Source organism: Nelumbo lutea, chromosome 3, assembly GCF_056320005.1.
Source record: "Nelumbo lutea isolate HS-2025 chromosome 3, American lotus-T2T, whole genome shotgun sequence".
NCBI classification, from domain to species: domain Eukaryota; kingdom Viridiplantae; phylum Streptophyta; class Magnoliopsida; order Proteales; family Nelumbonaceae; genus Nelumbo; species Nelumbo lutea.
This window is the reverse complement of record NC_142686.1, coordinates 116,111,616-116,127,896: the sequence shown is the minus strand read 5'-3', so window position 1 is coordinate 116,127,896 and position 16,281 is coordinate 116,111,616. Positions and strand designations below refer to the sequence as shown.

General features: G+C 35.2%; 1 protein-coding gene across 1 annotated transcript; it reads right to left on the bottom strand.

The window, feature by feature from the left end:
- Positions 1 to 8,070: 8,070 nt before the first annotated feature.
- LOC148867883 (pyruvate dehydrogenase (acetyl-transferring) kinase, mitochondrial-like) lies at positions 8,071 to 14,461 on the bottom strand. Its single transcript, XM_088978230.1, has 6 exons — positions 13,739 to 14,461; positions 12,360 to 12,624; positions 12,000 to 12,180; positions 10,810 to 10,957; positions 10,248 to 10,461; positions 8,071 to 8,282 (listed from the first exon to the last, which is right to left on the bottom strand). The coding sequence occupies exons 1-6, from the start codon at positions 13,985 to 13,987 to the stop codon at positions 8,224 to 8,226; spliced, it is 1,116 nt and encodes a 371-aa protein (XP_088834356.1). The 5' UTR covers positions 13,988 to 14,461; the 3' UTR covers positions 8,071 to 8,223.
- Positions 14,462 to 16,281: the final 1,820 nt, after the last annotated feature.

Here is a 16,281-nt window from a genome sequence, read left to right as displayed (position 1 = left end):
TGGGGGCCTCCATAATTTTTTGGCGCTTGGCCAACTAGTGGTCCCTCAGCCATTGGGGGAATTCCCAAACGGTCCTCTTCATCTTTGGGTGCAGAGGTTACCTCCCCTTGATAAAGAAAAGCTGCGAACATCTCCTATGAATTACACTACAGAGAGTGGCACCTTGGAGGTGCTTCAACTCCACAGACATTTTTGGAGCTGCCCAGGAGGCGTAGAATTCCATATGTATGAAAGATATCAGGTCACCTCTGCATCAGAAAGCAACAGAATCAACACCTTCTACCGCTGCATCAGGGCAAACTCCGACAGAAAGCACTCTTCCATCTATCGGATCAAAGGTAGATAACGGACTCCTATCTCCTTCGTTCAAAAGGCGATTTGGAGCGAGTGCAAAGGATCGATCTGAAGAAAGGGGAGTCCAAGTGGGTGCGTCGAATCTTCCAATCCATCTATTCATTAAGGCTATCCGCTAACAAGCTCTATTCCATCCCCATTTGTCTGTCTATCGAAGGGCTGGGGCTAGCCTTTCCTAAGAGGCGTAGAATCTGCAATTGGATTGAATCGTTCTATTGGAACTCCAATGGAATCAACACCTTCTACCGCTACTGCTCTATCGAGTGATGGATATGATCCCCAATGTTCATTTGACACTCTGTCTTCCGTTGAAGGCGTGCCTGGAAGGGCCAACCATCATACTGTGCTTGTTGTTGTTGTTTGGAGCTGAAATACAGCAAATTGAATCCCTATAGCAAACCCAGATTAGAACCGCTGAACTCCTCGACGACGTTGCGTAAGGGGCGCCACCAATTTCTTGGGTGAGAACAAAAGGGCTGATATAGCCGAACTCCCTGTTCGGAAGTTGCAGTGGCCGCTGTCGCATGGGACGACGATACCAAAATCGTCGCCACCGCTGCAACTTCTAGCAGCGGTGGCGAACAATAAGAGGTATTTTAGAAAATTTAAAATAATCACCACTTACATGAACATGTGAACGGAGTGTGATGGGGGAGGTTTTAGACAGTTATCAAAACAGTTAAAGGTTGCTTAAGAAAATACGTAAACAGTAAGTGTACGATTTCTCAATTTTGTGAACACCAAGTAGCTTAAGAGATTTATTCTAACATTAAAATAAATAAATTTCAAATAATAAAAAATTTTAAATATTTTACATGCTATTTAAATATTTAAATAATGAAATATTTAACATGACTAAGTTTTAAATAGTTAAAATAACGAAATTATGTAATAAATTTTAGAATTTTTTTAAAAGTAGAAAAATAATTATAATAGATTTTATAATATTTATACTAATAATAATTTAATATTTTATAAATTAATAACGAATTATGTAATAATATTACTAATTACAATTTGATGAATTATTAAATTCAATAAATAATTAATATTTTAAAATTTTAAATAATATTATTATTCAAATAACTACATAATATAGTAAATAATTAATTTTACTTATATCAATTAATAATTATAGAAAATAACCTTCAAAAAATTAATATTTATTAGTAATAACTTTACAATAATAGTGTATATTGATTATATATTTATATATACTAAAATTAATATTTATTTTATTTTCAATAATTATTTATTATATTTTTTGATAAATATATTTTCAATAATTATTTATAAATCTATTTTGTTTTGTTATTTAATAGAAAATTGTCTATTGGAGATTAAACAAATATTATTTAACTTTTGAAATTTAATCTATCATAGTTATTATATTTTTGTTATAAATTTATTTTAGTATTTATATATTTTTTATAATTTATAGATTAATATTTATTATAAATTAAACTATTATTTGAGATTATGCTATTTATTGACTAATTTAATATTTTCAGTATTTATTGTATTTTTATTAGATATCTATTATATTTTCATTATAAATTTATTTTCAATGATTGTGTACTTTTGCTATAATTTTTCAATAATTATTAGAAATTAGACTATTAATTTAGTTTAAATTAGGAGCATTCAAGGATTAGTTCAATTCAATTGCAGGCTGTTTTACCAACCAAATTGACTTGGTCAAGTTGGGAGTTTGTCACCCAAAATCGATTAACCATTAGTGAAAACCTACCAACTCGGGTTGTATTGGTTTGGGTCTATTTTTTATTTGGTTTATTTGTTCAAAAGATTTAAACTTGAAAATTAAATTTAAATTTATTAAACAATAGTGATATTATTAAAAATTAAATTAAAAAAAAAATTATGCTATAAAATATTTTAGACTAAGAAATATGAGAATTTTCTCACTTTCCCTTATTAAAAATTTAAATATAAAACATAATATATATATAATTATATATATATATTTATTTATTTATGGTCGGGTTGAGGAGTGAACACTTACACGTCAGTGTTCCATACTATAAAGTATAGGCCCACGCCTCACCTATATGGAACACTAGTGTATTAACTTTTTGATTGGTCTCATAGATCACTAATTCACTATGCACGATTTTACGAGTTAACATCTCAAACCAAAATGCCCCATAGCACATCCCCATCGTGTATTGAGAATATCTCCTAATAATAGTACCAGAACTGATCATGTCATTATCAGGAAATGTTCCCAATACACGGTGGGATTGTGCTGTGGGACATTGTGGGGTGGAGATGTGATCTCGATTTTGCGTGGGACATTATCAAGAGATGTTCACAACCATCTACGCTCAGCACTTCAAGGGTGAATTAGTTCAAGGGTGATCATTTTTCGCTCGACCCAGCTCATAAATTTCTAGGGTTGGGCCTAATTTCGTCTTCAGGTCCAATTAGTATATTTATATATAATAATATTAAATAAAGGGGCATTTTTTTAAATACCTTTATGATTTAAGAAATTGATTAGCTGTACCTCTATTATTTACATATTACCCTAAAGGATTCTTAAATTTTTTGATAATTGACTAGCTATACCCTTCATGTTAACGTCTGTTAATGTTGCATCACAATCAGTGCACATGTGAACCAAGTAACGCTTAATTTTTATAAAACTCAATATTATCCTTTTATTGGCAACGGTTAAGCCCAATACTACAAAGTTTTCCGCCAGTGCCCTTTGACAATGTAGAAATATACAGGTGTCTTCTCAGCTGGGTTGTCCACAAGGAGAACCAAGAGCCGAACGGCCCCAAGGTACCTCTTCCGGCAGCTCCACCACTAGTGGTGCAGTTGTAACCAACTATATCATCGTTGATGGTCCCTTTTGTCTATCTCATAACAACAGTTATACCCAACTGTTATCATTCCTATTGTAGTTAAGCTGAACAACTGAAATCAATGTAATAAATTAATTTATTAATTATTATTAAAGGGAAAAACGAGTGTTTTCAAATCGGACCGGACTTGATGATCGCACTGGAAAATTTGAGAATCGATCACTTAACCGGTTTGGTTTTATCCCCAAAATCTTTTTTTGGTCAAAACCATTGATTTGATCAATGAACCGCTGACCTAGACAATTGAATCATCAATCTTTCGACCTAGACAACATCTTTTTTGGCTGTTTTTTTTTTTTTGGGAAATTGCCTAAAACTCACCATACATTTTTCACGTTTCTCTTAAACTCACTACAACTTTTTAAAATTCACCATGTCACTAACTCGACGTTAAACAGACTAATGGGTGTTAATATATTACTATTTTAACCTTCATAAATAAATATAAAATATATGCATATATATTTTAATATTTAGACATGAGAAAAGGAAAAAGTTCAAACAATATTTTCAAATATAAAATACATAAAAATATAAAAATTACAAAAATATAAAAAATTAAAAAATTTGCAAACAAAATAAAAAATTATTTTCAAATTATAGAAACTATAGAAATTGAAAAACAAAATCAGAAAATAAAATTTGTAGAAAAAACATAAAAAATTATAGAAAAACACAAAAATCGTAAATAAATAACAAAAAATACAGGAAATTTTATAGATTGTAGAAAATAGAAAAATGTAAAAAAAAAAACAGGAATTATAAAAAACATTGGAAATTATAACAAAACACTAAAAATGCAAAAAAAAAATGAAAACTGAAAATGACAAAAAAAAATCTCGAATAAGTTTACCCTTTTCCTCTAACTCGCCATTTAAGGGTAATTTGATCATGAAAATTGTTGTTTATGCAGACGTGGACACCTCAGAGCGACTTCAACGGGTCTTCCACCCCAATCCCTTTGAGCATTATTTTGCAGATTGATCTAACTCGCCATGCGAATACGTCTAGGCAATTCTCTAGCTAGGAGCTTCCAGATCGTGCACTATCAACCTCTATTAAGAAGCATTAATGGTGCACTAACAGAGGTGAGCTTTGGAAAATAAAAACATACTGACATTGTGAGTTTTAGACATTTTGAAAAATTGTGGTGAGTTTAAGAGAATGCTGAAAACTCATGATGAATTTTTGACAATCTCTTGTTTTTTTTTTTTTGGTCAAAGTGAATCATCTATTAGGACCAGACGAATAGACCATTCAACCTGATAACCGAACCCCATAAGGATTGTCCAATCCGATTTTAAAAACGTTGGGAAAAACAGACCTGTGTCATAACGGTTGAAGCTTCCTTCATACTCAAAGAAATAGAAATGAGCTAAAGTCACGGAGATAAGGAAACAAGTGAACTCCAGTATTAGTAACCATTTCAAAGCTAAAGCATATTAATTCGAGGGTGGCGATGGAGCTACTGGAGTAACCGGAGAGGTAGAATTCGAGGGTGACGGCGCTCCCGGTAGAATCGATGGCGTCAGAGGCTGAGATGTGGGCGACAGAGCCGCTACAGGAGGAGACAACGTTGATGGATGTTGGTCAAACTAGGGAAATCAGTCTGTAGTAAATTTCACCGAGAAGAAACAACGCTTGATTCTTGACAGGTGGTGTTTATTTTTTCTGACAATGAGTATCAGAAAAACCTGACGATTTATAACCGGGATTCTTGTTTTAGGTTTAAACAAACTCTATTTCTCTTATGCGTCCGAAGTAATATTACTTTAGAATAAAAATAAGAAGTTAATAGAGAATTAGGATCTAAGACAAGGGCCGCTAAGTTTCACCGTAAATTTTAAAAGAAACCGAAGAGATGACTTTCAAGGGTGTGGGGCAATAGGTTTGGTGCTTGCATTTCTGTTAACGGTTATTCAAATGATGTAGGTTTATTCAAATATTACATTTTGAAAATTTAAAGAAAGATGGGTAAAATTCAAATGTTGGTGCTTGCATTTAATCAATTGTTAGAAAATTTTAAGGATAGTTTAAGTCAATTTCTAAACCTCAGGAATACTTTTAAGAAATTTGCCTTAGGAACAATTGTGATGTCAATTAATTTGCTATAAGTTTTTTGGGTATGCTGTCTTTCTGGTATTATAGTCAAAATTTATATATAATATCATGTAATAGTAATATATTTAACTTCATATATGATTGATTGGATGGACCAACAAGACATATTGAATTGTGTCTGTCCAAACTTAAGGTCCAAATGTCAAAATTAGATTGGATTACACCCAATCCACCCTTAATGATTTATATTTGATTGAGTCAAATTGAATTAATATTTAGGGTGGATTGAGTCAATTGAGTCAAATTGACCCAATCCACCTTTAATGGATTTATATTGGATTTGATGGACCAACAAGACATCTGTTGTACGATTATGATACTGGAAGCCATGATATGGAAAAAAACTTACAACCAATCAATCAATATCATAAAAGAGGTGACCAATCAGATTGTATTTATTAAAATCCTGGAGGGTGCTTTGATCGGTGAAAGCTCTTCCACTATCATAGAATTTCCCTTGAAATTATATCTAGCATTTTCAATGAAATCAATCATGTGCAACGGCAGATTTTGTGATTTTGAAGAGATTTGAGATGAAAATGTATTTCATTTTTTGTAGCCTATCTCAGTCAGACCAGTGTGTGACTGATATATGCAGTTATAACTTACTGAAGAAGAACAAAATCTGTAATGCATTCTATTTGTTTACTAAAAAACAAAACATACTTTTATTTTTAGTTTTTCTTTATTTAAACTGTCACACTTTATTTTTCTTTTGATAATTTATTAATTTATTAAAAATTAAATCGGATCAAATCAGATATGGATATTCAACACCCTTATCAGATTCGAATCCAGTCCCATCTATTTGCATCCCTAAAAATCATAAAATCAAGGCCTCCCATGCATTGATGTAGCCCCACCTTATATCACTTCATCCAATTCAAATTGGGTCCACATCAATATATCAAAGGCCGGGGCCATGCTTTACGGTTTTAGCCCAAGGCTACTCCAATGGGCTTACCTGATTTTTGAGCGTCAAGACATATTGCTATATTAATTTGCTACATTAATAACGAAAAATTAAATGTAAGGGCAGCAAAATATAAATGGTCCTCCATTTGGTATGAAGGTGAAAGCTTCTATATGCGGAAAAATTGACCATGGTTTTTAAAACCGAACTGGTCAGGGGTCTGGTTGCCGGTTCAAGCGGTCCAACAGTTTGACTCGAACAACTGGCCCGTTCTGATAAAAAAAATTAAAAAAATGGAAAACAGTCAAAATCGTTCGAACGGTTAACTGGCCGGTTCAACGGTTTGCTGACCAAAATCAATGGTTTTGAGAGAAAACGAAACCAACCAGGTAACCAGTTCCTGATTTTCCCAGTCCGGTCCAGTTTTGAAAACCATGAAATTGACTGTCTAAATTGGACAGCCTCAGCTGTGAACAGGGCTCTCCTGACATGACACGTAAGTTCATGTGTCAAATGCATAGTTGGGTGAGATAAATTGGATTTGATCCTCAGAAAATTCTGTTTATACCATTCTCACAGCCTTTTTCAGTGTGTATTAGAAACATCTTCCATGATAAAAGGATCAAGTGTACAGATGTTTCCAATGCGCGGCTGAAAGAACAGTGTAAACAAAATTTTGTAAGGACTGAATCTGCCCTCATTGGGTGAACCAAACAGCCCATGCAGAGGCTGTCAAACCAGAACAGCCAAGTTGGCGTGGCAGTCGCTTTTGCTTGAAAACAAAACCATCAGCTTGCTTGCATGCTGATGCTGTCGACTCGTCCACTAGCATGGCTGTGGTGGTCCAGGTCAAGCAAGCAGTAACGGTGGTTCACAAGTATCCACCACCACTGGGTTGTGGCTATCCCAAGCCACAAGACCAAATGGTGGTGGTAATTAAAAGACCGAGAGAGAGAGAGATAGGGAAGACGAGTCAAAGTCAGACTGATCAGTCTTTCATCTTGATCCGTTTGAACTGGTTTTAATTTGAGATTTTGATTGTTCCGACCAGGGGTGGAGCAAGGGGACCCAGGGGAGCCATGCCCCCCCCCCCCCCTTCAAACCAAACACAGCCTCAATTCCTATGTAAATTCCACCCCCCCCCCCAGGTTCCCCAACTATGGTTCAGAAACTCTCCACTTCCTATGTAAATTTTTCCCTCCCCCCACCCCCTGGGTCCATTCATACTTCATTTAGGTTTTGGCCCCTTTTATAAAAATTATCTAGCTCCGCCCCTGGTCCCGAATCCATCTGCCTGTTTGATTGAGACGTTAATCTGGATCAGTTGCAATGAATTATCATTGGATAGGGGAGGAAATGGCCATTCCATCAAATGGAAGAATGCCATTTCACAGAAATGAAACTGGGATTCCAATTCCACCCAACCGGAACTGGAATTGGAATTATCAGAATGATCAATTCCTATTCCAATTCCAGACCCCTATTCCTATGAACCAAACAGATGCTTGATTAATATGTAATTGCAATCCCAGTGACCCAGCACTGTCCCATAAATCTCAATTTTGCCTGTAGTAGTCGATAGCTTTACCAGTGGAATCTTCATATGGTTTCTCTCCACAGAAGAGCCAATACCACAGCATATATCTGGCCTTTTGAATCCAATTGTTCAGGATTCAAACCACAGCATATATCTGGCTAAATTTTCAGTCCAGACATGGCAAGGCATTAATTTCCTAGTTGTGAAAATGGAGTATCTTCATTTACCTGCTAAACTATGATCGAGAGAAACAATGAACAACAAGGCTGCCAACTCAACCACATGTATATGAGAATCTAACAGCCCAATTTCCTTAAATAGATGACAATGTAAACCTTTACATTCTTAAATAAAGTAGTGGAAAACCACAGAACGAATATGTTAGATGCTTGAGCTGGGATACAGAATCATGGCAGTGGTTCTTGAGAATCTCCCAGGCGAGACAAATGAAGGTATGCATCCGTCCCTGTAAGAATACATATAAACTTCATTCAAGAATCAACTGGCTTCATGTTTAAGCTTAAAAAATAACAGGTAATAACAAGTAACTTAAAGATACCATAAGGAGCTTCTAATGATCGTCAATGACAAGAACTATATACAAGTTAGATCAAATATAAGAAGGCATAGGTGATAGATACTTATATTGCATAACGTTCACAAAGTACATGTTGGGACGAGAGTAAATTGAAGATATCATGGGAACTCGTATTTTTAGAAATGGGAATCAAGCTAAAGTTAGTTGGATGGGATCTAAGAATGGGAATTTTTTGGTTAAAACTTTCATAGTTTGATGCAGAAGGGTGAAAGCGAGGTCTCAGGTATTGTCATGCCCAGCTTGTCCAAACTCCAAAGCTATCTGAAAGTTGCAAATACCTCCCAGATTCAGCCTGTACCTGTAGAGGGTGTGTAGAGGGTTTGTAAAAAATACCTCCCAGATTTACTTGTTCTGTTTCTGTCCTTCTACAAAAGCCTTCTCCGGTTGGGTTTGTAAAAATCAATTGTGATGGTGGTATAATTTCACAATAAAAAGCTTCTTATGGGGTTGTTGCTCGAAATGATAGAGGTGTCTTTTGCATGGCTGCAGGTGGCCAATGGGGGTCTTGGAAGCTGAATTTATTGTTATCTTATGTGGAATGAAGTATGCTAGAACTAAAGGATGGAGAAAAATGGTCATTGAATCATATTTACAGCAAGCTATTTATATTCTTAAAGGGGTTTATGGAAATTTTCCTTGGTCTTGTTTCAAGATCTTGGATGAAATTTGTTTATGTAAAAAAATTTTTTGAGCAATTAATATATATATATATATATATATATATATATATATATATTTAGAGTAAAAAATATGGACACAGACTTCATTGTTTTTGATGAACCTCAAAATTGGTTAGATGAGGTTCTTTCATATGATTGTAAATATTTAGTTTCTTTATGTATTAGTTTTATTGAGCCAATAAAAAAAATCAAATTTAAGGGTGTGGTATATAGAACAGCACAAATTAATTTTCCACCATGTTAAATGGCAACATGTGAATGTTTTTAGGCAAACAGAATATATGCTTTATCTACTTCCATTAAGAATTCTTTATGCACAACATTTACGGCCTGATATCATACTAATGCCTTGTTAATGATTGTCACTTTATAGCATTTTATGTTGTTAGAAGACATTTTCATTTTTACTTTAATACTTTAATTCATGTAGCAGAACATTAAGGTGCTAACAAATCCTTCCAGTGACAGTTTCTATATCTGTAGTAAGAAAAGTAATTAAGGACCAACTGATAATACTACTTAGATAAAGCTAACTCAGTTCAATTCAATAAAGCCTTAGCCCTAACTATATAGGATTGGCTACATAAATCTTGTATAGCCCTTCCACTCTATCAAGGGCCATATCCATTGTTAAGTTGTGAGCCTTCAAATCATTTATCACTACCTCCATTCATGTCTTCTTTATCTATTGAGAAGACATTACAGCAGAAACTGATGTATGATGATAAGCAAATATTCAGTGTTATCACTTCAGAACAATTTTTATTACATACAACTTAAAACAAGAGATGAATATCTAAATGGATTACTACTAGTTGTAATTTTTCTTAAGATGTTAGACAAAAAATGCTTGCTACTAGCCACTTTAGATAACCAATTTAGTAGTTTTTTTCTATCTGGTAAAGGGGAATATTTTTGCATGAAACATCATTCTTGGTGCTAATCCAAGAGTCAATATATCTTAAATTAACCAATCACTGTGTGACAGGTGTTTGTTATAGTTGAAGACCTATACATGCGAGAGTAACTGAGTTACGTAAGTGTGGGATCATGTCATGTGATGCTTGGTTAGTGTAGGAAGTTTAAGAAAAAAATGTTGAAACTTGCAATTTCCTAATCCAAATAAAAGGGAATAAAAAATTTCTGGACTAACCATATCCTTCCATTGAGATAATTTGCAGATCACCTCCAAAATAACGAGCATAGAGGCGACTTATTGGAAGCCCATATCCATATCCAGCCATTGTCACACCATCGGTTGATACAATATCTGAATGCTCATCCAATGGGTTTTTTGCTGTACTATAAAGATATGTGAATATCTTTGGAAGGCCACTTCTTGGTATCCCACCACCTTCATCTGAGATCTACAATATGAACACAAACAAACTTGTTAAGCATAACTACAAACACATAATTGGTATCCCACCTTTTTCCTCCCCCCCCCCCACACACACACACAAATAAAAAAAAAAGAAAAAGAAAAGAAAAACCACCACCACCACCTTCTAGAAAAGGTCATTATCCAATACTTGGGAGGGGTGGAATGGTTGGGCACAGAGTGGCCACTCACAGACTTGAGTTCTTTCTTTCAGGGGGGGGTAGATGGTTGGCTAACCTACAAAAATATTTAATATAGACCAGCAACAACTTGGAGATCTTCCAAATCTTGACATTGAAGAACACCTCTCTCAAGTTAAATTGAAAGTGGATACCTTTATTGTAACATCCTCTATTCCATCAGCAACTATGATTCTAACTGGAGGTGCAACTTTTTCTGAGTTCATAAATTGCTCTTGAACAGCACGCAAAGAATTCTTAACCAACTCAAATACCATAAGATGCAAATGTGTTGGAACATACCTGTTGCATGGCAAACAAGATAGATGAAAAACAAGGGTAAGGGAAAAGCTATAAAAAACAAAGAGAAAAGCTAATTAGTACATTCATGGGAACCAAAGGAAGCTCGCATGGGTGACAAAATGATAGGAAATGGCTAACAATCTTGGCAGTTGTATAGAGGAATGCCAAGTATATGAGTAACGATGGACCTCGTGCAAATTGAGGTTTCTAAAATATCTAGGAGGCGGACAAAAAGGATATGGGTTGAAGTAGTGAGTAAAGAACCAAGAACTCAGAATTAAGAAAAGAAAAAAAAAAAAAGGTACTGCTCTTGATAGAAGGATTCCTGTAGCCAGCCCCAAATAGTCAGAATAAGATTTTGTTGAGCTGACTTGAGCTGTATTAAAATCAACCAAATTCATGATATCCATTTGGATGAACAACTATTTTTCCATAACTTATATAGCACTCCAATTATGCACTGAAAAAACAGCTTTGGATATACAAAAAACAAAATTTATGTGGCCAATCCGAAAAACAAAAAAAAAAACATGTACAAAGCTTGGATTATAAAATGATGATTCTGAGGTCCTTCAACCTTTGCAGATTAGGACATAAAAATAGTTGTTTCAAAGGCTTGCCTAGAATTTGTGAATAATATTTCCTAGCTGCTAGAGCAGAGGATCAAATGCCAGAAACTGGTCAAAGGACACTATAGATAGATTAGCTCACACTATAACCCCCCCCCCCCCGAGTCACTTTAAGTACCAATGGAAGCAAGAACTTGTAACTGTTAGGATTATGTAACCAAATAGTAAAGAAACTTGCACAAATTGGTCTCGTTTCAAATATAATATAATCTCTAGCACATTCAGAAAAAAAATGGTCATTCTAGCAATAGAAAATATGAACCTTGACATAGAAATAAGACAATAACAAAACACAATAAAGAGTGTGGCAGTAATATTACTGGAATTTCAGTAATATTTCAGCAAAACCTTACAATACCAAAAAAGAATAAAAAAGTGGATAACCTTGACCAAATTGAAGGAAAAAACCTTACGGAAATGTAAAACTGGGATCTCCGTATATGTTAACATCAGGTGCACTTCCATACTCTCGTAAACAAATAGTGCGGGCATCCTCACTAGCATTTCGTGCTACCTCCACTGGAGACAGTTTTGTATGTATATAACCTACAACATCAGGTGGTGGATTGGGATCATGCAAAGCCACATGCTGCCCTGAGTTTCACCAAAAGTTGAAGGTTCGATCAGTGCATTTCATGTAAAACATGGTCAGGTAAGTCCCTTGAGAACATCATAAAGATCATTGAAGGGGAAAAAACAAATAGCTAGAAACTTGAAAAAATGAGATCCAACTACCTAGGACATAAAAAAGAAAGAGTGAAAACAGAGCTAACCAATAAGCATGCGAATCCCAATTCTTGACATGTAAAAACGATCAAGAAACTGGTGAATCTCATCAAGACCCTCAGGAACAAACTTCACCTTCGGAGTCGAGTCTTTCTTCAGCTGCTGAACACCCAAAGCCATCATTGGAACAACATTATTGTGCCTTACTTTGATCATCTTAATCATTTCTGTGAAAGCCAACTCATCACTTGTATCCTTTATCCCTGGAAAGCACCGCAGATCACGGAAAGAATCCATATACCAGTCTTGTACCTAGATAAGAAATAACACCAAAAAAATACAAGTTCAAAACCGTTCTACTTGGCATTCCTATACCAATTCAAGGATCTCACAAGCAAAATTCAAATATCCAAAGTCAAAACTTGACTAAACATTCCAAAACCAACTCACAATAATCTCCAAGACTTTTAATTTCCGTTTTTTCTATTGAGGGGGAGGGGTGGGATCAGAACCAAAAGAAGAAACAGAGTGAAGCTCTGTAAGAACTAAAATCAATCTGCCTACACTGTTCAAAACTTATTTACAAAACTAAAGCCAATGAAGAGCAAAACCAATCTACACCTCAATCTGCAGGACGAGTCCAAGAGAATTCAATGAATTAAATGTTGTAAGACGAAAGTTCATGTTGACACAAGAAATCAAAAGTTTTTACAATGCTTTTGAAAGAAATAGAAAAATAATTAGTAAAATGCAGATTTAATATGCGTCACCCGAGGAGCACACTCTTAGAAAAAAGATATATGTTAATGAAATCCTTCTTTTTTTGTTCATAATAAAATCCCTTAAGAAAAGCCATACATTAAAAGTTTACACAAAATACTAAAGAAGAGGGAGAGGAGTAAAAACAACCATGCAACCACATCAAGGGGAAAAGGTATTAAGTTATTCCTTTTTGCAATTCTGGGGTTCGTTGTTTCCCCCTGTTCCATAAAGCTTTTCTACCTTCTTGTTCTGTAATAAGTTTTCACAAAATGACCCGAAAAAGAAAACAAAATAATATATAATCTACAGAAAAGAATAATCACAGAATTGTTCAAACAACCTAAATTCATTCTCGCAAGCACATCGAAAAATCAAAAATAGAAAGAAAGTTAAGGCAATTCTATAAATCACTCTAGACAACAAGCCCCACTTGCACAATCCATGCCAATGGCCATGGAAAGTGAAAACCAAAACCAACTAGCAGAGCCCACGCCAAATATCCTTCAAACAAAATCCCATGTACATGGTCCATGCAAATAGCCATGAAAACCAAACCCATTGCAGAGTCGAGAGTCCACACCAATAGCCAACAGAAAAGCCAAGACCAACACAGAAGAAAAAAAAAACAAAGAAACTGAATTTACGCAATCAAACAGAGAAATACCTTCAAAACAGCTGGCTTATTAGACAAACCATAAGGCAAATTCTCAAGCTCAATGGCCCTCCTGGCAATTCTTATAGCAAGCTCCTTGTGAAGGAACTGAGCAGAGATGAGCAAATTCTTCTCAGTGGGCTTCGACCCAAACTCCATCATGTATCTCAAGCTCACACCAGTTTGTTTCATACAGCCCCATCTGTGCACTTCTTCGATCAAGGCCTTAGAGAACGACTCGCATAGTTTCTTGGCTGCCATGACTCAAGAACAGTGACCAACAAGTCACAACCAAAAGTCCGCAAGGCAGAGAAGAACGAAACATGCAAACAAGGCAAAGCTGACACAGATTTGAGGAGAAGGAGAAAAACTGAAATAGTGAGAGAGAGAGTTATATATGTGGAAGGAGAGAGAATAACTGTAGAAAACTTGGGTTAGATTTTTAACCAGGGTTAGTGGTTAAAGGTGGCTTCTTTTGGTTAAAACTTGAGTGACTCGGGAGTCTGAACTTGGGAGGTTTCTTCTTTTTTTTTTTTTTTTTTTTTTTTTTTTTTTTTGCGTCTGGGTGTGTGTTAAAACTTAAAACGGCCCGGCTGGTTCGGATTCGTTGCCATGAAATGAGATTTCGAGGTCGTCGATCGTCGTTGTCGAACTGTCAAAGAGGGCACACGGTTTTCGTCGGAAACGTAGGGACGGTTTTGGATTTGAACGAGACTGTAAGAAACAACAAGAACCGTTATTGGATGTCATATGATCAATCATCTTATCTAATCAACTGCTAACCTATATCACCTGCTCTGAGCAACGACAATATGCAACTCCCGGTTTTCTTCGCCCTACAGACAAAAGACAAAGGTGGGGCCCATGGAAAGATATGTCCTAATCCGACTATCATTTTTTTTTCTTGATTAATTGAAAATTAAAATATCCGACCCTATCCGTAAATCTGTAGTCTGTAAAGGAAGTGTGTTTTTCGTGTCATGGGTCAGACCATGTCTGTGGCCAGTTCGGATTTCCTCCACTCAGAATCCTCCTTGCATCCAACTCACAGCGCTATCCAGCCACATAGGAAACATCTCTATATTTTGCATATTTTTATTCTTAGTGCCAATGCATGGCCGTTTCGATCCGAATTCGGATTCAGATAGGTGAAAGGTGTTCTGAGGCACCCTGTGTGAAAGCACTAACCTGATTTTCGGATTCACAATATATTGTGAGGACGACATAATAACAAATTTTGTGACGACCAAATCGGATTTCCTTCAATCCCCATACATTTCATGAATTGAGAACAGTATAAAAATATCCCCAATGTGCAGTTGCTGGCTTGCTGCAACATGGTGTAGGTGGGTGTGAGGAGAAACCAGAGCACTATGACAACAAGTAATGCAAAAAAGAAAAAATCACTATAACTTAATTATGTTTTCACTATTTTTAGTATTTATGCTATTGATTTTATGCTATTCAAATAATAACGTTCCAAAACCTTTTTTGTTGGATGATTGAAACCCTAAAATATCAGAGGAAATTAATTTAGAAATCAAGGGGAGAGATGGCTAAATATCACGAATATTAATATTCGTTTGATGGCAAAATTGTAAGACAACCAATCAATTATAGAACAAAAGAAACAGAGTAGAATCGATAATTATATAATGGTACTAAATTGGAATTAGGGGCAAAATCGTCCTTTGAGAAATCATCAACATACAATTACTAGCCTATCGTGGAATTTGTACAAAAGGATATGTCAAGACAAGTTTTATTCAATACATTTAAAAAAAAAATAGATAACACTAGAAAAAATGACCACGTAAAAATGTTTTACATGGGAATAGTCCATGTTTAATTTTTATGTTTTTCTAATTAAAAAAAACTATAAAATTGAAAATTCTAAGAAGGATAAGGATATAATAGAAGGTAAACCGACATATACAATTACATTCTTTTTTTTTTATATAAAGTGAAGCAAACTGATATCATTGAAGAAACAAAGTCACCAAATATAGTTAAGGTCTAGCTAAGTCTTGCTTAGTTAGGGCTTGAATCCACTCTGGTGGATCTTGTTCAAATAACCTAGACTCAACTAGACCTTTCTTAGCAAGCTCATGGGCTGCAGAATTACAAGATCTATTTACAAAACCAAAAGAGATAGCTAAATCATCACTCAACAGCTTAATATCTAAACAGAGGAAATTTGCATCTGAAACTAAATCCAAATTTCCAGTTCTAAGCACTGCACCAAAAGTTTACAGTCTGACTCTACTTCAATAATTTCCTCATTGTACCTGCTCAAAACCTCCCACTGTTGAGCATCGCCATTGCTTTAGCTTGAATGGGAGAAGACGCTAAAGATTTGCCAAAAACTGTAGTTATTGCTGTACCGGTCTCATTCCTTAACACTGCACCAAAGCCTGACTTGCAAGGGCCCACAAAACTCCCATCCACGTTCAGCTTTAGCCTTCCTGGGAGATGGGTCAATATTTTCAAAGATTTTACTAACCAGTTGGAAATCCAACTATTAAAGAACAAAATCTAACCACTTCTCATACCCA

Coding starts and splice junctions, on each gene's coding strand:
- LOC148867883 (XM_088978230.1), bottom strand. CDS start 13,987: ATGGCAGCCAAGAAACTATGCGAGTCGTTCTCTAAGGCCTTGATCGAA. Junction 10,958..11,999: donor GATCCCAGTTTTACATTTCC/GTAAGGTTTTTT, acceptor GCCATGCAACAG/GTATGTTCCAACACATTTGC. Junction 10,462..10,809: donor TAGAGGATGTTACAATAAAG/GTATCCACTTTC, acceptor TTCATATTGTAG/ATCTCAGATGAAGGTGGTGG.